General features: G+C 40.3%; 5 protein-coding genes across 5 annotated transcripts in view; 2 read left to right on the top strand and 3 right to left on the bottom strand.

Moving 5' to 3' along the window:
* The window catches only part of LOC106091921 (protein Wnt-5), a 515,558-nt gene that overhangs the window by 156,875 nt on the left and 334,324 nt on the right, over window positions 1-24,359 (top strand). The window lies entirely within an intron of this gene.
* Window positions 4,686-5,198, bottom strand: LOC106089102 (probable salivary secreted peptide). Its single transcript, XM_013254866.2, has 2 exons — window positions 4,978-5,198; window positions 4,686-4,890 (listed from the first exon to the last, which is right to left on the bottom strand). The coding sequence occupies exons 1-2, from the start codon at window positions 5,143-5,145 to the stop codon at window positions 4,711-4,713; spliced, it is 348 nt and encodes a 115-aa protein (XP_013110320.2). The 5' UTR covers window positions 5,146-5,198; the 3' UTR covers window positions 4,686-4,710.
* Window positions 13,380-14,063, bottom strand: LOC106089101 (uncharacterized). The gene is made up of 2 exons (XM_013254865.2): window positions 13,800-14,063; window positions 13,380-13,717 (listed from the first exon to the last, which is right to left on the bottom strand). Exons 1-2 carry the CDS (start codon window positions 13,965-13,967, stop codon window positions 13,538-13,540), a joined length of 348 nt encoding a protein of 115 aa, XP_013110319.2. The 5' UTR covers window positions 13,968-14,063; the 3' UTR covers window positions 13,380-13,537.
* On the bottom strand, window positions 15,476-16,193 carry LOC106089103 (uncharacterized). Its single transcript, XM_013254867.2, has 2 exons — window positions 15,944-16,193; window positions 15,476-15,881 (listed from the first exon to the last, which is right to left on the bottom strand). Exons 1-2 carry the CDS (start codon window positions 16,109-16,111, stop codon window positions 15,702-15,704), a joined length of 348 nt encoding a protein of 115 aa, XP_013110321.1. The 5' UTR covers window positions 16,112-16,193; the 3' UTR covers window positions 15,476-15,701.
* On the top strand, window positions 22,703-23,320 carry LOC106089097 (uncharacterized). Its single transcript, XM_013254862.2, has 2 exons — window positions 22,703-22,946; window positions 23,074-23,320. The coding sequence occupies exons 1-2, from the start codon at window positions 22,773-22,775 to the stop codon at window positions 23,248-23,250; spliced, it is 351 nt and encodes a 116-aa protein (XP_013110316.2). The 5' UTR covers window positions 22,703-22,772; the 3' UTR covers window positions 23,251-23,320.

The following is a 24,359-nucleotide window of genomic DNA, read 5'->3' as shown; positions in this document are numbered from 1 at the left end:
CGTTCGGACTCGGCTACAAAAAGGAGGCCCCTTATCATTGAGCTTAAACTTAAATTGCACTGCACTCATTGATATGTGAGAAGTTTGCCCCTGTTCCTTGGTGAAATGTTCATCGGCAAAATTTGCAATTTTGCAACCAGCTAAATCAAATTTTGAAACGGTTGGTCATGTCCGTTAGAAAATAAGAAATTCAATTTTGGAAGTAGTATCTTTGATTTTGGCTCATTGGCTAAAATCATAGGAATAAGGCAAAATCTTAAATTTTGGGACAACTTTTTTTCAGTGCACTTTGGAGTTCATTTGAAAGTTATTCATGATGGAGTTCATCCGTGTGATTGCACTATATCTGGTTAGAAAATCACTACTGAGCATTGCTGGCGAACTCTAACACCTGAAGGTGAACAAAATGTTTGTATATATATCGCATGATAATGATTCTTTGAAGCGTCGCCCAACGCCATGGTGGTAATCCAAAACAAGTTAAAGCGTGCCAAGTTCGGCCGAGCCGAGTCTTGGGAACGCACCACCATGGATTCTGCTAAAAATTTATACAAACTAAAATTTAGTTTAAGGGCATTATTATATTCTACATACCAAACTTCTGTTAAACCAACAAAATTAAAGCTTTAAGGAACCGAACAGGGATAATCGAGAGACTGCTTTATATGGAAGCTACATCAGGTTATAGACCGATTTTGGACCGTACCAAGCACAGTTGTTAAAAGTTAAAACAGAACACCGCTTGCAAAATTTCAGCCAATGCGGGCAAAAATTGTGGCTCAAGAAGTCAAATCGGGAGATCGGTTTATATGGGAGCTATACCAGTATTGAGGAATCAAAATGGACCGCATACTAATACTAAGACACCTGAGTGTAGGTGTCTTAGTATTAGTATGCGGACCAAATTTCTTATTCAAAACAGCAAAAATGTTTGCTAAACAGCAGTTTTTGTCTACTGCTGTTTCAGCAAACATAGGGCTGCTGCATTAGCAAACATTTAGGTCACCAAAATCTGCTGAAAACAAATGTTTATGTTTTTTTATGTTCCCATGTAACTAGTTTTGATTACTTTATGCATTTTTTTAGAAATTCTAAAAATTTTCAGCAAACAACAGACTTTTCAGCCGTCAGCCTGCTGCTCTGAGATTGCAAAACTACTGCTGTAATAGCAGAACTACAGACAGTATTTGCTATTTCCAGCAAACTTTTTTCCATAAGTGAAATGTCTGGTGTCATCCAACCTAACCTAACAACGAAAAAGAAAATTTTAAATCAGGAATCCCTAATCCCTACTAAATCCCTTATTAATTTCCATACCACGCCCCTTAGTTGGTTTGTGCCACGTATTGTGTCCCCAACTAAGTGGAGGTGTCTGTTAGCCGCGAAATGACATAGGAAATGCTCCAACGTCTCATCATCTTCCCTACACATGTTATCAGTTGCCTCACTGATTTTGCATAAGTGAGCTCGTCCTATGTGTCCTGTTATGATACCGAAAGCTTTATAGACCTTCTGCTTTCTTTCAGTTATAGCCTCGTATTTTCACGATCCGGATCTACCCATAGGATTTTTACTGTCCCACTAACCGTTTTGCTGTTCCACATACGCGTTCGTCCACCACGCTGTTAACTCGGATTCCGTCGACCCCAAAAGGCTTCGGGTTAACCAAGTTGGTTGACGGCAGTCCTGTGCCCTTCGCTGCCAAATCGTCCTACCGACCGTTTCGCTGTTCGCCAATGTTGCATGCGCATTTGTCGCCCACTCCTTTAACTATGGATTGCGTCGACCAGAAAAGTTTCGGGTTAACCAAGTTTATTGACGGCAGTCGCGTCTGGCCTTCACCTCCAAATCGTCTGCCCTTTCATTTCCCCTTACTCCGCTATGGCCCGCACCCAAACGATGCGGATTTTGCCATTCTCCGAGAAGGTATTAATTTCCTTCTTACACTCCAAGACTGTTCGTGACTTAACCGTCCTGGTTGTTATTGCCCTGATGGCCAGTCTACTGTATGTAAAGATGTTCACACTGGACGTCCTCCTCACGCAATCCGTTGTGGAGCGGATCTCCTCCTGCAGGACCATATTACGGTCAGGCAGTCTAAAACAGATCTCATTCGCTGGGTTTTCAATGTAACCACTCTGTTCTCTAGCTTTGATCCATCCGCGTAGCATGATCTTCCGGTTGGCAATAGTAGGGTTCCGTCCATCCAAGACTCTGCCGTTGGTAGCATTGCCTCGCACTCGACCTCAAGTGGCGTCTCAGGTATCCTATCGGAAACCTCTTCCATTCCTTCAGGTTTCCTATTTTTGATTATACTGCGATGATATAATCTATGTCTCGTTCCCGCAATGGCTTCCTCACACTTAATCTGTATGTCTTTGGGTCTAATATCAAGTGGTCCTCATCGCTCCGCCTATACCAAGACAAAATTTTCTCATTTCTAAATGGCACTTCACCTAACTACTGAGGCGTAAGTATTGGTCTTATCATACTCCTGTAGAGCCAGTTAACTATCCTCGGATTCTGGCCCCATTTTGAGCCTGCGGCCCATCTACATAGTGCCAAATATCTGTGAGCCTTCTCGATACGTTTCTCAGTTTCATGTCCACGATCCACGTCACCTATGTATGTGACCTTGTCAGATACCACAATCGGTCTATTGAGGAAACGTGGTGCGTTAAATTGGCTCACCTTTGTCTTTCTCGTGAACAGGCAGATTTCGGTGTTTTCTGGTTTATCATAGAGACCCCTAGGTTTAGCCAAATCGTATGCCATCTGCAGGGCCCCCCTGATTCAGCTCACATATAAATCGATCTCCCGATTGCAATTCTTGAGCCCTGAGCGCAGTTCTTGTCTGATTTTGCTGCACAACAATTTCTCCTATGACTTTTAACATTCCTGCCAAATATGGCCTGAATCGGTCTATAATCTGATAGAGCTCCCACATAAACCCAACTCCCTGTTTTACTTTGTCATCCCCTTTGGGGTGAAATTCTTATTCGCTATGGCTGATAGTTTTCACATCTTTGACATCTACTACAGTCTGCAACACCCAAGCTAAGTATGGTTCGAATCAGTCCACAGCATAGCAATTCTTATCCATTATCCTTTGTTTGCCTGTAAGTTCTTTGCCCGGTATCAAAGAACTTGACATATGCCATCCATGGTGAAGGATATATAAGATTCGGCTCGGCCGACCTTGGCGCGCTTTTACAAAATTTCAGCCAAATCGGATGAAAATTGAGGCTTCCAAGGAGGCTCAAGAAATCAAATCGGGAGATCGGTTTATATGGGAGCTATATCAGGTCATAGACCGAACACTCCGTGCCAAACTTCATCCAAATCGGACAAAAATTGCGTCTTGTAAGGGCTCAAGAAGTCAAATCGGGATATCGGAAGCTATAACTATATCTAAATCTGAATCGATATGGCCCATTTGCAATCCCCAATGAGCTACAGCAATATTAGGTATATGTGAAAAATTTCAAGCGGCTAGCTTTACATGTTCGACTGCTTTATTCGTTTCGCCAGACGGACGAACGGTGGAACGGACATAGCTAGATCGACTCAGAACGTTAAGGGGGGTTTTAGATTAATATTTCGAGGTGTTAAAAACGGCATAAACCCATTCTATGGTGGTTGGTTGTGTTAGAATGTTTCTGCACCAGTGACGAGCACACAATTATCTGCAAGCCCATGGGCTTGCTTGGGATTATTTTCTTGTGTAAGTACACAGTAACGTTCGAGTTTTTTTCGACATCACAGCTCTGTACTCGCAAATACTTACCCTTTTTCTCCAGTAGGAGATACACAATAATTATTGGTTCGGTAAACGAATAATCATTTGCAGCTATCGAAAAACATAAAGAAATAATCTTTTACCGTAGGCGAAGCTGGTGAATAGTGTGCAACAAACATAACTATTTTCGTTCAATAATGCTACGTTTATAGCTTACGTTTGATATGTTGAAGCAAAACGTTACACAGTTACAACGAAAAAAAAATCGCAATACACCCACGTTTCGTCTTTGGTTAGAAAAATGAAAAATTCGGCAGAGCCCGGCCAGAATTCGAACCTGGGCACACGGAACAACAGCGAGAGCCATTGCCGTTGTCTTAGCGTTCGAAGCCATCAATACAACTTCCAACGCATGAACAAAGTCATGTGTAGTACGGAAGAAGTGTAATTAGCCACAGACAGAAAGTCTGTCATTACACAAAAATACACGCATTGGGAAAAATACAGCTAATAGACAGGATTGTCGAGCGTGGTTAATGTGGTAATTGTATCATTGATGCATTTTCGCTATTAATACGATTCAAATACAACATACCAACGCACGGCTCTCGAAGCCATCACACCTAATATGGTTGAAAAGTACGGAAGAAGTGTAATTTGCCACCGACAGAAAGTCTGTCATTACACAAAAATACATGCATTGGGAAAAATACAGCTTATAGACAGGGTTGTCGAGCGTGGTTAATGTGGTAATTGTATCATCGATGCGTTTTCGCTATTAATACGATTAAAATACAACATACAAAGGCACGGCTCTTGAAGCCATCACACCTAATATGGTTGAAAAGTCTTTTCAACCAAAGACGAAACAATTTTCAGAAGTTTTAATATTTGTTTTTTTTTTTTAATAACTAGTAAATCGACTATGACATTATACACAGTTGAGTATTCTCAATTGGTATATGGAATTTTTATTTTTTGGCATAGATTTCTATGGTTGCATCCAAAGGCTTTGACTGCTTCGAAACCAAACGAATTTTGGCAAATTTTTTACCCGGCCCACCGTTTAGCAAAGTGGCTGTAGCTTCATTATCTCCCTTAAGGTTATCTGTGACCACGACGTTGGTAATTTGAGGCTTTATAAACCAAGGCTAAGCATTAGTAAAAAGAAACAATGAATTAAGATTTGAATTTCAAGTTAAGCGATATTAGGTACCTTAGGTCCCTTTCTTACTCACATCATAGCTCACAGATTTGCCCGACATTACACCCGATTTTGCTGGTATTTTGATATGTTTAGTGAAAACTAGACTATCTCCAGGCTGACGCTGACCCCAGTTGTTATTACGACAATAAGCCATAGTAGCCACAGAGGCTATAACTGCAATCCATAGTAAAATCTTCATTTTCAAGGCAATCTTTCTGGCACCGTCTTAGCTGGTATTGTGTGGATGGAAATCTTTATTTTGCCACCTTTTATAGGGCAATCAATGGCCTGCAAACACAGTTTTAAATTTTGTTGTGAATCATTTGTAAGAAATTTCTATTATTGAAATATTAGCTGCTCTATTTTTCACAATGCGCTATTATGGAAAAACATCTCATACAACTGTGTGAAGCCCATAATTTCTTGTGGTTTTTCTAAACTGAACAAGAAGCGAAGGTTAATCAGATGCGATAACCACACATCGAAAAATCCCTTTAAAATTAAGTCATATTCGGTATTCGTAACTTTCGCATATAGCCCCGATTGGAACTCAAATATTGGGTTGCCCAAAAAGTAATTGCGGATTTTTCATATAGTCGGCGTTGACAATTTTTTTCACAGCTTGTGACTCTGTAATTGCATTCTTTTTCTGTCAGTTATAAGCTGCTACTTTTAGCTTGCATTAGAAAAAAGTGTAAAAAAAGTATATTTGATTAAAGTTCATTCTAAGTTTTATTAAAAATGCATTTACTTTCTTTTAAAAAATCCGCAATTACTTTTTGGGCAACTCAATACAATCCACTGCATATTTAGCCAGCAATCAGACTACAGAAGGCATCTTAAAGTCATGCCGTCACGACTTTGTTAGTCGTAATCGCCTATCGCTGCAGCAGCATGCATATAGTAAAGGCAAAGGTGTAAATTGGTAGCGTATGTTGATGACGTGGCAATTGCGGTTAGGGGAAAGATTCCCAGCTCTCTAAGTGATGTAAGCTCTACGTGCAACAGCAAAGTGGGCTACCGAAAGTGGTCTGGGTATAAATTCGTGCAAGACAGAAGTAGTTCTTTTCAGCAGGAGATTCAAGTGGAACCTGTCTCCTTGGGTGGAAAGAATGTTCCATTTACAGAAAGCGCAAAATACCTGGGGTGTTGTGATGGACGAGAAATTGAATTTCAAATCCAACATTTTGGGAAGGGCAAGAAAGTCAACTCTTGCCCTATACACCTGCAAGAGTCAGGGATTTAGCCCGCTTGTTATGCATTGGGTATATACTGTAGTTGTCAGACCTATAATGCTATATGGTGTTGTGGTCTGGTGGACTGCGCTTCAAAAGTCCACCTACTGCTCAATACTTAACCGGATCCAAAGGATGGCTTGTTTGTGCATCACAGCCGCACTGAGGATGACACCATCTGATGCACTGAATTTAATGCTACATCTTAGGCCTCTGTACATTGTGGCTGCCGTGAGGTTAAGGGAGCTTTCTCATTGGTCATGTGGCGGCCACGGACACTGTGTTGTACTTGATGTCCTAGGCAGTGTGGATTACACCCTAACTGAGCCACTTTTTGATAAAAATTACTGTACCATTATTCCTGATAGAACCGATTGGAACTACGATATCCCTGGTAACAGAAGTTACATAGACTTCTATATGGATGGTTCAAACGAAACGACCGGGTGGGCTTTGGGGTGTACTCTACAGATCTAGAACTGGTCATATCGTAAAGGTTACCCGACCGCTGCAGTATACATCAAGCGGAGATCGTTGTAATTAAGGAAGTGGTGGAATGACATCATTACGATGATTGTCATAAATATCTTCTCAGACAGCCAGGCAGTTACATTAAATCCCGGGAGAACGTATTTCTGAACACAAAAACCGCCCTCGACTGTCGCAGATCTCTCAACGAGATGGCTGAACAGTTCAAAATTCACCTTTTCTGGGTGCCGGGACACAGAAATATCGCAGGGAATTGCAAAGCGGATAAACTTGCGAGACTAGGTGCACTGGAATCTGTGGATATGCCTCTAGCGACATGTAAGCTTAGTTTCCAGGACCAGGCCCAAAGGACAACGAATGATAAATGGTCACAAAGTAGGGGGCTGTGAGAATTCTAAAACTATGTGGCCTCATCTAGACTTGAAGAGGTCTACTGCTTTGCTGTTAGTGGCTAGAACAGGCGTTTCAGTCAGTCGTCTCAGTCATGCTGACAGACTAAAGGTTGCCAACAACGACTTTTGTAGAAGCTGTGAGGACATCAAAGAAGAAGAAACTATGGAACACCTTCTGTGTGTGTGTGTGTCCCGCACTAGCAGTCAGCAGCAGTTCCACTTCTTCTAGGTTCTCATTTCTTTGAGAACTTGTCTGATTTAGCGGATGTGTACATTAGCAAGTTATTGGGCTTTTTAAAGCGATCTGGATGGTTCAACGGTAGGAACTAGAAGGAAGGTGGTTTCACAATAGACCAAAACGTCTAAGTGAGTCTGATGGCAAACCGCCACTTAAACCTAATCTCATGCACTCTTCAAACTTTTAAGTGATTGGCCACTGCAAAGTTATGGCGTTTGGGTCAGAAAAACGCGGCTACCAAATCTTAGAATGTGGAAATATATGAAGTTATTCTTAATCCTTCAGGGTCGAGAAAGTCGAAAATCACGGCAGTTAAAGTAAACAAAAACAAGTAAAAGCGTGCCGAATCTTATATACCCTCCACCATGGATCGCATTTTTCGAGTTCTTTTCCCGGCATCTCTTCTTAGGCAAAAAAAAATATAAACGAAAAGATTTGCTCTGATATTAGAGCGCTATCAAGATATGGTCCGATTCGGACCATAATTGAATTATATGTTGGAGACCTGTGTAAGATGTCAGCCAATTCGAATAAGAATTACACCCTTTGGGGGCTCAAAAAGTAAAATAGAGAGATCGGTTTATATGGAAGCAGTATCAGGCTATAGACCGATTCAGACCATAATAAACACGAATGTGAGGTCCCGTCGTACAAAATTTCAGACAAATCGGTTTATAATTGCGTCCTCTAGAGGCTCAAGAAGTCAAGATCCCAGATCGGTTTATATGGCAGCTATATCAGGTTATGAACCGATTTGAATCTAATTTTACACAGTTGTTGGAAGTTATAACAAAACATGTCGTGTAAAATTTCATTCCAATCGGATAAGAATTGCGCCCTCTAGAGGCTCAAGAAGTCAAGACCCAAGATCGGTTTATATGGCAGCTATATCAGGTTATAGACCGATTTGAACCATACTCGTCACAATTGTTGGATATCATTACAATACACGTCCTGCAAAATTTCATTCCAATCGGATAAGAATTGCGCCCTCTAGAGGCTCAAGAAGTCAAGACCCGAGTTCGGTTTATATGGCAGCTATATCAGGTTATTGACCGATTTGAACCTAATTTAACACAGTTGTTGGAAGTTATAGCAAAACATGTCGTGTAAAATTTCATTCTAATCGGATAAGAATTGCGCCCTCTAGTGGCTCAAGAAGTCAAGACCCAAGATCGGTTTATATGGCAGCTATATCAGGTTATAGACCGATTTGAACCGTACTCGTCACAGTTGTTGGATATTATTACCATACACGTTGTGAAAAATTTCATTCCAATCGGATAAGAATTGCGCCCTCTAGAGGCTCAAGAAGTCAAGACCCAAGATCGGATTATATGGCAGCTATATCAGGTTATTGACCGATTTGAACCTAATTTAACACTGTTGTTGGAAGTCAAAGGTAAACATGTCGTGTAAAATTTCATTCCAATCGGATAAGAATTGCGCCCTCTAGAGACTCAAGAAGTCAAAACCCGAGTTCGGTTTATATGGCAGCTATATCAGGTTATGAACCGATTTGAAACTAATTTAACACAGTTGTTGGTAATTATAGTAAAACATGTCGTTTAAAATTTCATTCCAATCGGATAAGAATTGCGCCCTCTAGAGACTCAAGAAGTCAAGACCCAAGATCGGTTTATATGACAGCTATATCGGGTTCTTGACCGATTTGAACTTAATTTAACACAGTTGTTGGAAGTCATAGCAAAACATGTCGTGTAAAATTTCATTCCAATCGGATAAGAATTGCGCCCTCTAGAGGCTCAAGAAGTCAAGATCCAAGATCGGTTTATATGGCAGCTATATCAGGTTATGGACCGATTTGAACCTAATTTAACATAGTTTTTGGATATCATGACAGAACACGTCGTGCAAAATTTCATTCCAATCGGATAAAAATTTCGCCCTCTAGAGGCTCAAGAAGTCAAGACCCAAGATCTGTTTGTGTGGCAGCTATATAAAAACATTGACCGATTTGGCCCATTTGCAATACCAACCGACCTACACTAATTGAAAGTATTTGTGCAAAATTTCAAGCGGCTAGCTTTACTCTTTCGAAAGTTAGCGTGCTTTCGACAGACAGACTGACGGTCGGACATGGCTAAATCGACTTAAAATGTCACGACGAACAAGAATATATACACTTTATGGGGTCTAAGTCGAATATTTCGAGGAGTTACAAACAGAATGAGGAAATTAGTATACCCCCATCCTATGGTGGAAGGTATAAAAATCCTACTCACTTAAAATAAGTAAAAGAGTTCTTAGTTCGGCCGGGCCGAATCTTGGGAACCCACAACGATGGATTCCGCTAAAATATGGGGGCTATATCTGGTTATGGACCGATTTGGACCGTAGTTGGTACAGTTGTTGAGAGTCCGATCAGCTGGCTAACTAATCTTTAATGAACACACAACATGAAAGTATGGATAAATCAACGCCACGCAAACCACATTCCGACTATGCTCAAGACACGTCTTACCAGATTATTTTTTTAAATCTAGAATTCAAGAATTTTTTAACAAAGCTAACTAAAATTGTTTTCCTATTTTTTCTTTTTAGGTAAGTTGTGGTTCTATTATCATATAAAAGCTTTAAATGGGCGGTAAGTTACAGTAAAATGTTAAAAAAAAAAATTTGGTCCCATTGAACTTAATACACCCACCACCTCGGGTATGTATGTAAACCAGCTTTCGTCATAATCCGATGAAAAATGCATAATTTATGCCGCCTTAGCAGCTATATCGAAATATGGTCCGATTTTGACCAAGTTCGTCTCGGACATTGAATGGTCTAATAAGTACAAGTTATTGTTCCATTTTGTAGAACAAAATATTGGTCTTTTTGGTAGCTATGTATCCAATATAAAGACCGATTTGAACATATACGACACGGATGTCGAAAAATCTAACATAACAAATTTTTAGCGAAATCGGATTATAAATGCACCTGTTATGGGGCCAAGACTATATGGCAGCTATATCCAAATCAGGACCAATCTGGGCTAGATTGAAAAAGGATGTCTAAGGGTCTAACACAACTCACGGTCCCAAATTTCTGCGAAATCAGACAAGACTTTGCATCGAGATATCGGTCTATATGCCAGCTATATCCAAATCCGGACCGATCTGGGCCAAATTGAAGAAGCATGTCGAAGGGCCTTACGCAACTCACTGTCCCAAATGTCTGCGAAATCAGACAATAAATCCGCCTTTTTTTTGGCCCAAGACTAACACAACTCACTGTCCCGAATTTCAGCGAAATCAGACAATAAATCCCAAGACTTAATATCGAGATATCGGTCTATATGGCAGCTATATCAAAATCCGGACCGATCTGGGCCAAAGAATGTCAAAGGGCCACTTTGACATTCTTCTTCAATTTTCTTTAAATATATGCGTCTTTTATAGGCCCATGATCTTAAATCGAGAGATCGGTCTATATGACTGCTATATACAAATCTGAACCAATCTGGAGAGGGATGTCGAAGAGCCTAACGCAACTCACTGTCCCAAATTTCTGCAGATTCAGACAATAAATCCTAAGACTTTCTATCGAGATGTCGGTCTATATGGCAGCTATATCCAAATCTGGACCGATCTGCGCTTTTTATGCGATTGAGACCCTAAACAGAAGATCAGTCGTCATATTGACCGATCTTCTGTTTAGCTGTATCTAAATAAAGTCTGAATTGGCTCATATTCTGGTCATATGACGAGAGGCTTGATACAAGTCATTGTGTCAAATTCCAGCGAAATCGAATAATAAATGTGTCTTTTACGGGATTTAGACACTTTGTCGGAAGATCGGTCTATATGGCAGCTATATCTAAATATCGTCCGATGTGGACCATATTTGGGTCGGATGTTGGAAGGCTTTAAATCACTCACTATTTAAAATCTTAAATCAAATCGAGATTTTATGGTCTTCAGACCCTTAATCAGCAGATCGGTATTTATGCCAGCTATTTCTAAATATAGCCCGATCTGAAACATATTACCGTCGGATGTCGGGAGGCCTAAAACAACTTGCTGATTAAAATTTCAGCGAAATTGGGTGATAAATGCAACTTTTATGGAGGTCATAACAGAATGTCAAATCGAATGAAAATTGAGTCTTCCAGGGGCTCAAGAAGTCAAATCGGGAGATCGGTTTATATGGGAGCTATATCAGATTATAGACCGATATGGACCGCACTTGACACAGTTGTTGGAGGTCATAACAGAATATTATGGCCTAATTTTAGCCAAATCGAATAAAAATTGAGGCTTCCATGGGCTCAAGAAGTCAAATCGGGGGACCGGTTTATATGGGAGCTATATCAGGTTATAGACCGATTTGAACCGTACTCGACACAGTTGTTGAAGGTCATAACAGAATATCATGGTCCAAGTTACAGCCAAATCGAATAAAAATTGAGTCTTCCAGGGGCTCAAGAAGTCAAATCGGGAGATCGGTTTATATGGAAGCTATATCAGGTTATGGACCGATTTGCACCGTACTTGACTCAGTTGTTGAAGATCATAACAGAATGCTATGGTCAAAATTTCAGCCAAATCGAATGAACAGTGAGGCTTCCAGGGGCTCAGGAAGTCAGATATGAACCGTACTTGACATAGTTGTTGGAAGTCATAACAGAATGCTATGGTCACCAAGGCCACCGTAGCCCAGAGGTTAGCCTGTCCGCCTGTGACACTGAACTCCTGGGTTCGAATCCTGGCGAGACCATGAGAAAACATTTTTAATGCTGGCAACATTTGTGAGGTACTATGCCATATTAAACTTCTCTCCAAAGAGGTGTCGCACTGCGGCACGCCGTTTGGACTCGGCTTTAAAGAGGAGGCCCCTTATCATTGAGCTTAAAAAACTTGAATCGGACTGCACTCATTGATATGTGAAAAGTTTGTCCCTGTTCCTTAGTGGCATGTTCACGGGCAAAAATTGAATTTTCATTGCATGGTCAAAATTTCAGCCAAATCGAATCAAAATTTCGTCTTCAAAAAGTTAAAACGGAAGATCGGTTAATATGGAAGCTATATCAGGTTATGTACCGATTTGGACCATTCTTGGCACAGTTGTTGGAGGTCATAACAGAATGCTATGGTTAAAATTTCATTCCAAATCGAATGAAAATTGAGGCTTCCAGGGGCTCAAAAAGTCAAACCGGGAGATCGGTTTATATGGAAGCTATATCAGGTTACTGACCGATTTGAACCGTACTTGACACAGTTGTTAGAAGTCATAAGAGAACACTATGTGCAGAGTTTCAGCCAAATAGGATGTTAAATGCGGCTTCCGGGAGCTCAAGAAGTCAAATCGGGAGATCGGTGTATATGGGAACTATTTGGTTGCCCAAAAAGTAATTGCGGATTTTTTAAAAGAAAGTAAATGCATTTTTAATAAAACTTAGAATGAACTTTAATCAAATATACTTTTTTTACACTTTTTTTCTAAAGCAAGCTAAAAGTAACAGCTGATAACTGACAGAAGAAAAAATGCAATTACAGAGTCACAAGCTGTGAAAAAATTTGTCAACGCCGACTATATGAAAAATCCGCAATTACTTTTGGGGCAACCCAATATATCCAAATCTGAACCGATATAGCCCATTTGTAATCCCCCAACAATCTACATCAATATTAAGAATCTGCGCAAAATTTCAAGCGGGTAGCTTTACGCGTTTGACTGCTATCGTGAATTCGACAGACGGACGGACGGGCAGACGGATATGGCTAGATCGAACCCGAATATCGAGAGGATCCAGAATATATATAATTTTTTTTTGTCGCAGATCAATTTTTCCAGCTGTTACAAACAGAATGACTAACCCCATCTTACGGTGGAGGTATAAAAACTTGGGGTTCCGAGATATTGGTATACTTTCAAGCAGGCAGCTTTACGCGTTCAACTGCTATCGTGATTTCGACAGACGGACGGACGGACATGGCTGCATCGAACCAGAATATCGAGAGGATCCAGAATGTCTATACTTTTGGGGATCGCAGATCAATTTTTCTAGCTGTTACAAACAGAATGACTAGATTAGTATACCCCCATCTTATGGTGGTGGGTTTAAAAATTATTGCTGTTTTTTACTGTGAAGCCCATTATCAATGATAATTTTATTATTCCTACTTATCAATTTACAATAAAACTTTGTTGATAATAGTATGGTCGGTGATTATGTTCGCTAGTTTATGGCAATTGATAATAATAGCACCAATTAGTCTTATATTATTTTTTCCCATAAATTTTAACAGTTGAATCAATCCCCTTGGACATCTGACCAGTCAATAAGATATTGACATACTTTTGGCCAACACCACCCCTTAACAATGTGGGTTCTGCTCCATAGCTATCCTTGAAATTGTCAGTGACAACTACAGCTGTAATGCGAGGTCTGCTAAACCAGGGCTAAATAAATCAAAAAAAAAAAAAAATAATTAAATAAAAAATGTTTAAACAAAAAAAAAAACTCAAATTCCTTACTACTTACATCATAAGATACCTTTTTGGTGGCTATTTTGTCTGTTTTTGCCGAGACTTGTATATCTTTGCTGTAGATGAGGGTATCTCCAGATTCACGATGGCCCCAAAAACCACTACGTGATAAAGCCACTGTAGCTAAGGTGGCCATCATAGCAAAGAACAATATAGACCTCATTGCGGGGGGGATTTATGTTTTTTGCAATTACCGCGTTGATGCAGTGTGAGCAGTGCTAATGATTCTAAGCTTTTGCCTGTTCCGTATTCACGTTTGCCTTTTTATGAGGAAATTTCTCAAGTCTTGTGGCTTGGAAATTTCTTGAGAGTTATGGAAAATATATATAGAATTGTTTTTCAAATCACTTGCAATCAATAGAATACACTATGTAACACAAACATGTGTAAATGTTTGGCTACTGGCAATGCTGCATATTGAGTGCAGAATATTAATGGCCTTGAACCTAAGAAGGGGCAAACTTCTCACATATCAATGAGCGCAGTCCGATTCGAGTTTAAGCTCATTGATAAGGGGCCTCCTTTTTATAGGCGAGTCCGAACGGCGTGCCGCATTGCGACACCTCGTTGGTGAGAAGTTTTACATGGCATAATACTTTTCGCGTCCAACAAATACCGGTACTTAGGTGGAGACACATTATCAGACATGAACCAACTTAGGGGTGTGGTATTGAAAACAATCAACTCTCAAAGAACTTTAATTTTATACCCAATTTGTGGACATTCATGCCCGTTTTGGAGATGGAGAGACCCCGTAGACACCATGGACCAAATTCAGATGTATACTCATCTTCCAAACACCTTTCATTTGATACCCATAATGTCCCAACCGGCAAATATGCCCTGTTGAGGGGTTTTTGAGGGGTGGTAGAGCCACAGACACAAAAGAATACATTTTATATTAGCCTTTTGCTATACTTTTAAATACCTTCCATTTGATATCCATATTGTCCCAATCGGTTCAGATTTCCTGCTGGGGCGTTTTGGGGTGTGGGGAGGCCCCTCAGACACAAGGGAACTCTACTCTTAAAAATACCTTTCATTTGATAACCATATTGCCCAATCGGTTCAGATTTCCTGCTGGGTGTTTTGGGTGGGGAGGCCCCTCAGACACCAAGGAACTCCACTCCCATTTGATACCCATCTTGCCCAAAGAGGCAAAAGTGTCCTGTAGGGTGGTGTTTTTGGTTGGAGGGTGACCCTCGACACTTAGTGTGACATTTTTATGTCAAGTTCGTACTCTACTCTTAAATACCCTTCATTTGATACCCATATTGTCCCATTCGAAAAACATGCCCGATCGGGTGGGTTTTGGGAGGGGGAGTCCCCCCAGGTTATGTAACCCCCAAATTTTATACCAATATCGTGTTTTTGGGGTACCATGAGGTGGCATACAACATACCTTAAATCGATTCACGCATCTGGCATCCGAGATCTGGCTTTTTTTAAAATTGTGATAAGGGGGAGGGTCCGCCCCCCCTTTTTGGATATCAAAAAATATAGCATACAGCATAGCTTAAATCGGTGCACGCATCTGGCATACGAGGTCTGGCGTTTTTGAAAATTGTGATGAGGGGGAGGGTCCGCCCCGCCCCCACCCCACCCCCTTTCGGATATCAAAAAATTTAGTACTCTATTTTTACCGGGGGGTCAAACACTACAAAGCGCAAATTTAATTTTTATATATTAAGATTTATAATGGACTTACGTTTTATTTATTTAATATTTCAACTAATAATATTATGATCATTTTCATTATATATTGCATTTAACATTAAAGTCACAAGTTTAGAATAATTAGTTTGTATAACACCCACAATGAATTGTATGTAACTCTTTCAATGGTTATTTACAAAAGTTGCAACGGATGGTTAAAATTTTGTATCATTTCCACTGACTATTTTTTCCCATAAATTTTGACTGTTGAATCAATGCCCTTGGATCTCTGACTAGTCAATAGGATATTGATATATCTCTTGCCAACACCGCCCTGCAGCACTGTCGATACAGCTCCAAAACTATCCTTGAAATTGTCATTGACAACTACAGCCGTGATGCGAGGTCTGCTAAACAAGGGCTAAATGATGAAGGACCAATTATTAAAATTTGCAATAAAAAACTGAATTCCTTACAACTTACATCATATGAGACTTTTTTTGTGGCTATTTTATCTTTTTTCGCCGAAACCTTTACATCTTTGCTGTAGATGAGAGTATCTCCAGATTCACGATGACCCCAATAACCATTGCTTGATAAAGCCACTGTGGCCAAGGTGGCCATTAGGGCTAGGAACAATAGAAGCTTCATTTTGGAGAGTTAACTTTTTCCTTTTACCGTTGTGAGCTGTGACAATGATGCAAAGCTTTTGACTGTTTGACTTTATTTACGCTCCTCGCCCTTTTATCGAGGAATTGCTACTAATGGTTTGCGGTTAAGACATTTCTTCAGACTGTTGGTATATGTATACAGAAATGTATTTCACATTATGTGCAAATCGCTGGAATCCACTGTGAAACACAAACAGTTCTGAACATTTTCCATCTACTGAAATATATATCAATGGGAGCTATATTTAAATCTGAGACGAGGTATTCCAAAGTCACATTCTATGATGTGAATGTTGCATCTGCAAAATATGAAGACAATTGGATTACAATTGAATGCAAGAATACACGAACAGATGGATCCAAATCAAATCAGGAAGTTGTTCTAAGTCAATTGGAATGCGTCAAGAAGTAAAATTGGAAGAAAAACCATGCCTCCTCCTTAGCTTCGCAAATAAAAGCGCAAAGTTTTAATACTCATTTCGCCATTCCAATTGTAAACCCATAAAGTATATATTTTCTTGATCTCCATGACATTTTAAGTCGATCTAGCCATGTCATTCTGTATGTCTGCCTGTGTAAGGCACACTATCTTTCGAAGGAGTCAAACTAGGCGTTTGTGTGGCATGTGGCACTGTCTTCATGAAACCACAGGACATGCAAGTCAAGTTCTTGTATTTGGGGGTTGGATATCTTCTCACGGTAGCACTCTCAATTCACAGGTTGCGTTGCGATTCGCATCATCTTTAAAGAAGTACAGTCCAATGATGCCACCAGCCCATGAACCGCACCAAACTGTGACTTTTTCTGGATGCATTGGCAGCTCTTGCAATGCTTCTGGCTGATCTTTACTCCATAATCGACAATTCTGCTTATTTACGTACCCATTGAGCCAATAATGAGCTTCGTCGCTGAAAACATGAAGCACGCGAACTTTCTCAATAGAGCACGCATTTTGATAATAAAATTCAATAATTTGCAAGCATTGTTCGTTTGTAAGACGATTTATGGTTAAATTATAGACAAATCTGAAGATGTTTGACAGTGAAACAAAACACGAAACGTGCGTGAGCTGGTCAAACCAGAATTGCCAAAAAGATAATAGTTAAAAAAATCACCCTTTACTATGCCAAGTATAGTCCAAAACGGTTTTTAGCATGATATAGCTTCCATATTAAATTATCTCCCGAATTTACTTCGTGAGCTCCTACAGGGCACTATGGTCTCAAACATCCAAACCAAGCATGGCCCGAATCGGTCCAAAGCCTCATATGGCTTCAATAGCAAGGCAATTTTTATCCATTATTAGTGGAAAAAGAACCCGACAAATGCGATTTATGGTGGAGGGTATATAAGATTCGGCCCGACCGCTTTTATTTTTTTTATACCCACCACCCTAGGATAAGGGTATACTAATCTAATCACTCCATTTGTAACTTCTTTAAATATTCGTCTAAGGCCCCATAAAGTGCATATATTCATGATCGTTTCGACTTTCTGAGTCGATATAGCCATGTTCGTCCGTCCGTCTTTCAAAATAACGATAGTGGTCGAACGGCTAAAGCTAGTCGCTGGAAATTTTTCTCAGATACTTAGTATTGATGTAGGTCATTGCGGATTGTAAATGGGCCATATAGGTTCAGATTTAGATATAGCTCTCATATAAGCCTATTTCTCGATTAGATTTCTTGATGCAATGGAAGGTGCAATTTTTGTCCGATTTGGCTGAAAATTTTGCATGTGGTGTTCCGTTATGACTCCATTCCATTGTGCCAAGTATCGTCCCGATCTCACGATTTGACTTTTTAAGTCCTTACAGGCCATAATTTTTCCGATTTGGCTGAATATTTTGTATGCGGTGTTCTGTAAAGACTTCCAAAAACTGTGCCAAATTGGTCTATAACCTGATATAGCTGCCATGTAAATCGGTCTCCGCATCATGCTTGGAGGTTGTAAGTAGTGGAAAGATATTTGTCGGACATCGTTTCCATATTAGCATTGTTTGGGCAAAAGAAGAACTTTTACTGTAATAAAGGCGTTCGGTGAACTGGCCAATCGATCACATACTGGTGTGCGTTCCTACACTGATAGGAAAAATATGTTGCAAAATCATGCGCCAACATTGTCATTATCATACACAGGCGTTGTTGAAAATATTGTCAACAAGCGTGGATGATGTTGTGAACACGCGTTGTTAATTCATGCACTGACCGTTGTGAACATCATGCCTTCGAAAGTACCAACCTTAAATTTAAATGGCTCTTAAAACCTTGTAAGCGTTTCTAAACACACAATGGGATTGATGGAATACAGGTTGTGAACACGCGTTGTTCATTCATGCACTGAGCGTTGTAATCATCACCCCTTCGAAGTACCAACCTTAAATTTAAATGGCCATTAATACCTTGTAAGCGTTTCTAAACACACAATGGGATTGATGGAATACAGGTTCGATACTCATCGGCGCACAAAATCGTTTTGTAATCTTTAAACAAACTGTGCACTAGAGGTTGTCAGAATGTGAATGGGTGTAGTCGTTTTGTTCAACATAACTGTTGTTAGTTTTTAAATATTTGTTGTTGATTTAATAACATCTGTGTGTTGATTCACTGGCCACTTTGTCAACGCCATGCTTGATTTCTTTATATGGGTATAGGAAATCTTGTGTGCCTGGCAAACCTCCTTACTTCAGGGATAAGGAGACGTATCTTTGCGGAGCAAAAACCATGGTGGTGTCGACAAAACAGCACCACGCTGCCACATTCAAAGGTGTTCAAGGGAAGCAATAGAATAGAAGCAATAGCAATAGCAATGTAAAACCCTACCATCGCTCTACTCTGATCCCGGTTAAGTAGCTCCAAAGAAGATCTAGAAGAAGGCGGGGGCTCCGCCCATACATGGGAATTATATTCCATTTTAGACCTGATGTAGGTTGTACAAATATTGAGAAGGTCCGAGGAAATTAAGAAACCCCAAGCACTTGAAGCATTCAACATCGAATTTATGTTGTATCCTCCATTGTATCCTCATTACTAGAACATCAATACCGCCGACAGATAATGATGATCGCAAAGGGTCAGTAAATCGTTTATGTGACTTTTTTATGCACTGTTCTTACATGCATTAAAATCTACTCTCTTCGGCAGAGTGTATCATTCATAGTCCGCCTCTTGTCGTCTATTCTTCTTGAACATTGGACCTATGGTCGAAAACAAAGGAATGACAGAGGTTATTTTCATCCGCAAATGAGTAGATCGAATTCGATGTCTGACCCAAAAGATTGTCAATGAAAATCAGGAAAAGGGAGGGAAAAAGGGCAAAGCCTTGTAGTACACCTGCACTCAATTTGTATTTAATCCATGAGAACCAAATCAAAGAAAGCTCGTTGCAAATCGAACAAAGTCATTAACCATACTAAAAGCGAATAGCTTTGACAAATGTGCACCGTGCCAAATCCTTTCAAATGCCCTGGAGATATCGATAGCCACGACTTTACTCTCACCAAACTGGTGGATGGAGGGACCACAACGTCGCGACAGTAATGCCCTCAGGTGCCCCGTTGAGCGAATTCTGCGGAACCATACTGCCGGTCGCTAAGAATATCGCTAGACTAAAAATAACTCCTAAGATTGCTATTAACCGTGCTCTCCATAACATTGGAAAGTGCGGAGCATATCGCAATTGGTTGGTAATTCGCAGTATTGTTCGCCCTGCCCTTCTTGCAAATCGTCTGAAAGTTCGCAACCTTGCAACACACTGGGAAAACACTCGCAGGGCGAGCAAGGTTGAAGAGGTTGCGTAATTGACGAGCAAGCATTGATGAACACTTAGGCTTGATATACCGGGGAATTGCTTACGTCGAGATGTGCAAGAACCCCTTTAACCCCACGTGTTCGAAAGAATACGTGGTCTTTGGCCGTTTTCCTTTCAGGTGACCAGTCCGGAACCGTTTGGGGTTCAACTGGTAGTAGCTTCGAGGTCTGATCGGAGTCCTTAATCTGGTACCACGGGAGTCGGGGGCCCCTGGGATTTCGATCCCAGCCCGACTATGGTGAGGACCCAAATCGCGGGTAGAGCGCAAGCTCGATGTAGAGTTGTATTACAACCGGGTGCCGTGACCCATAGCTCGGAAGGAATTTTAGATAGTACTCCGCCCCTAACCAAGGGGGAGAACACATCCAAACAACGTGAACTCGAATTGGTACCCATGCATAGCTTAGGCTATGAGTGAGGGCATTAGTGGACGCATTATATTCACCCGTGGTTAAAAGCCCTGCAGGATTAGGCCAACGCGGCAGGTGCCTGTATTAAATACCATTAGGACTTGTCAGGCAAACCCCACCACGGGGGATCATTTAACACCACGGTCTGAAGTGGAATATTAAAGCTACCCAGGGATCGTGTTGTTTTAGGATTTCCTTAGCAATTGATTTCCTGGGCACGACACAATGTTGGAAAAATGCTGGTAGACGTAGGGATGTGAAGGTGATGGTAGGAAGGTGATGGTAGGAAGGTGATGGTAGGAAGGTGATAGTAGGAAGGAAGGCGGGGAGGACGGGTGAAGCGAAGGGACGATGGATGGATGAACTGTTAGTAGGCTGCATCGAGCTGAGTCGGTGAGCTGAAGATGGCTGGACCATGAAGTTTCGGAGCTTGTCGTGAGGGGATGGACGAGTGAAGCGAAATGACGAGGTATGGATGAGTTACTAGTAGGCTGCATCGAGCTGAGTCTTTGAGCTGAAGATGGCTGGACCTTGAAGTCTTAGAGATGGTCGAGTGTGTGAATTTCTGATGTTTTGAAAGTGTTAACACGGTGGGGGGTGTTTGCCCCAGCCATAAAACCCTTGAAATAGGTTTATTTCATAATCATGACAATATGGGACTTAAATAAAAGGTATTCGGGAGTAGATTACGAATATGGTCAGGAAGTAGGAAAGATGATTTTCTCGAAATTTTCGCATATTGTGTACGTTGGTCTGGAAGGAAATATAGGCTATAAAATTTTTCGGTATCGGTAGGGGAACGGTCCCTCCCCCTTTATGCCAAAAACACAACCCAAAATCAAAAGTGGACCAATCGGGACAATATATGTATCAAATGAAAGTTATTGGAGAGTAGAATACGAATATTGTAATAAAATTTGAGTATAAGTACCCATCGGGCCGGCCCAACCTCAAAACTCCCCCAAAGAGGCATATTGGACGTTCATTTCAATATGGGTATCAAATGAAAAGTATGCGGGATTAGATAACGAATCCGGCATAAAAATTCATGCCTAAGTATAGGGGATCAACCCATCCTCAGAAAAACGCCCAAAATAGGCACATTAGCCAATCACGGATTGTTTGTTCCGCATAGACTGAAAAACGGCAGAACCGATTTTCTCGAAAATATTGCGTACGTTGGTCTGGAAGGAAATATAGGCTATAAAATTTTTCGGTATCGGAAGGGGAACGGACCCTCCCCCTTATGCCAAAAACACAACCCAAAATCAAAAGTGGACCAATCGGGACAATATATGTATCAAATGAAAGTTATTGGAGAGTAGAATTCGAATATTGTATTAAAATTTGAGTAAAAGTACCCATCGGGCCGGCCCAACTTCAAAACTCCCCCAAAGAGGCATATTGGACGTTCATTTCAATGTGGGGCTTCAATGAGAGGTATGCGGGAGTAGATTTCGAATCTAGGATACAAAATCAGATACGCCACCCCTCCAATATGCCATTGGACCCATTGTGACTACATGATGCTTGGCTGAATCGATTTTCTTAAAATTTTCGTAGATTGTGTCTGGAAGGAAATATAGGCTATATAATCTTTTGATATCAGGTGGAACCGGTAAATATGAACCGTTTGGAGGTTCATATGGCCATGGCAATATGGGGCTCAAATTAAAGGGATTCGAAAGTGCAGCACGAATTTGATTTCCATATTTGAATCGAAATGTCTGAGGCGCCATCCCTGCCCTAATGAGAACATTACCCTTAGGAAAAATATTACCACCAGGAATCGAAAAGGGGCAAATTCTCAAACATCAATGAGCGATTTCCGATTCAAGTTCAATGATAAGGGACGTTTTTTATAGCCGAGTCCAAACGGCGTCCCGCAGTGCGACACCTCTTTGGGGAACATTTTTTAAATGACCACACATTAAAATGACCATCGCCAACATTAAGAGGGCATAATCACCGATTTGTCCAATGTTCTCGCCAGGATTCGAACGCGTTCAGCGTCATAGGCTGCAATGGCATGAATTCGATATCCGCATTCAGGGCGAAGAGTCCCCACCCTAATAAAAAGATATTAGAGAGTTAAAGAAGTCGCAGCGGAGCGGGCCCGGTTCGGCTAGTGCTCAATATTTATAAACTGCCACCCCGACAGTCATTCTCGATGTTAACTGAATTATTGGGAATTGCCATGTTGAGCAATCTTTTCTTTTTATAACATCATTATTAATATTCAATACTTTTGTAAATAACCCAGACACTCTTGGTATTGATCATCATGCTGTACTTCAAAACCGCAAAGATATTCGCTTTATTATAAAATGTCAAAGTCATATGGGATTTTTTTGTAGTTTTCAACAATTGTTTAAAAGATTTCCACGTTATAGCTCTGGAAGGAAAAAATATCTATCAAATATGAAGTTAATTTTGATTTTTGCCTTAATTGCCACTTTCATCAGTTTGTCACTAAGTCGTAGTCAGTTTTGGGGTAAACGTGTAGCTGGAGATCGTATGCTCATAAGCCGTAATGTCACAATATATCCCAGAGCTAAGGTGATACCCATGCATTTGTTCAAGTTCCCACTTGCGGTAAGTTACCAACCTATGGCCTTTGATGCATAGAAATGGGTCATAATGGCTTAACACTTAGTTTAACAAAACAATTGGCTGTTATTTAAGTTGTGGTATTTTAATATCTTCATTTTTATTCATTTAGGGACGTTCCAATGACCGCCTTATCACAGCTGTACAAGTCTTGGATAATTTTCGAAATAATTCAGGCGCTACCCCCATCCTAAAAGTGGGAGGTCCTGGCAGAACATTTACCACCGTTCTATTGCAGGGTCAAAGTGGTAGGGGCTTCAATGCCAGTGTTATACTGTATGGACGTTAATGAAATTGTCTATTTATGATGTGATTCGATACTGCTTAGTAGTAATTATTAAAATTGGTTTTGTCAATGATGGAAGAGAGTTTGTGATCGAAAAAGTACTGCGAGATATAAATTATTTTGAAGCTGTAGGAAATTACCAATAACCCAGCAAAAACATGGTAAGTATATGACATTTTTTTTGGCATGTAAAATAATGGATAACTCATTATCCTTAGATTTACTAGCTGCTAAAATGTAGCGAGTTATCAACAGGAATACCATTTGTGTAACGGTGGTACAAATGTCATTACATACAACATTCGATAAAGTTTAAGAATAAGCACTTATTTGTAATAAAAGAAAAAAATTATTATTATATGATTGAAACACCTCATTGGAGAGAAGTTTTACATGGCATAGTACCCAATAAATGTTGCCAGCATTAGGAGGGGAAAACCACCGCAGAAAATTTTTTCTAATGTTGTCGCCAGTATGCGAACCCAGGCGTTCAGCATCATAGGCGGACATGCTAACCTCTGCCCTACAATGGCCTCCGGTTATTGAAATTTTTTCAAAACTCAAAATTTCCAAAAATTACACAAAAATTATTTTTTGTTTAAGGAAAATGTATACAAATATAACTTTCCTGGAAAATTATGTTTATATATCATTTTCTTCCAAAAAAAAAGATTTTCTTCAGTTCATTTCCATAGACAATATGTCGTTTTTTATCGCCCTTTCAGGTATACGCACACATTAATCTTCAATGTGCTCATAATTGGAACACTGATACTCACTGATATTCTCACTGGTGACTTCAAGCAGGCCCAGTGGTTCAGTAGTGTGATATCATTGCTCCTTGCCAGCTGATATAGATGCTGTATCTGTGTGTGCATGTAAGTGTGCGTTGTGTGTGATACAATACTGGACATAAGTTCAAAAACATTTTCATGCCTTGGTTTCCCATTTCAGTTCATTTTTTTTTCTTTTTTTTTTTTGCTCAAAAAAATCTACCAAATACAATAAACGACAACGAAAAAAAAAACATGACAGATAAGAAAACAGAGGCAAAGAGAATCGTAAGAGAGGCTGCTGGAGCTACTTGAAACAAACAGAAACAAAAACAAAAA

This window comes from Stomoxys calcitrans, chromosome 5 (genome assembly GCF_963082655.1).
Source record: "Stomoxys calcitrans chromosome 5, idStoCalc2.1, whole genome shotgun sequence".
In the NCBI taxonomy this organism is placed as follows: domain Eukaryota; kingdom Metazoa; phylum Arthropoda; class Insecta; order Diptera; family Muscidae; genus Stomoxys; species Stomoxys calcitrans.
This window is presented reverse-complemented; position numbering and strand designations above follow the sequence as displayed.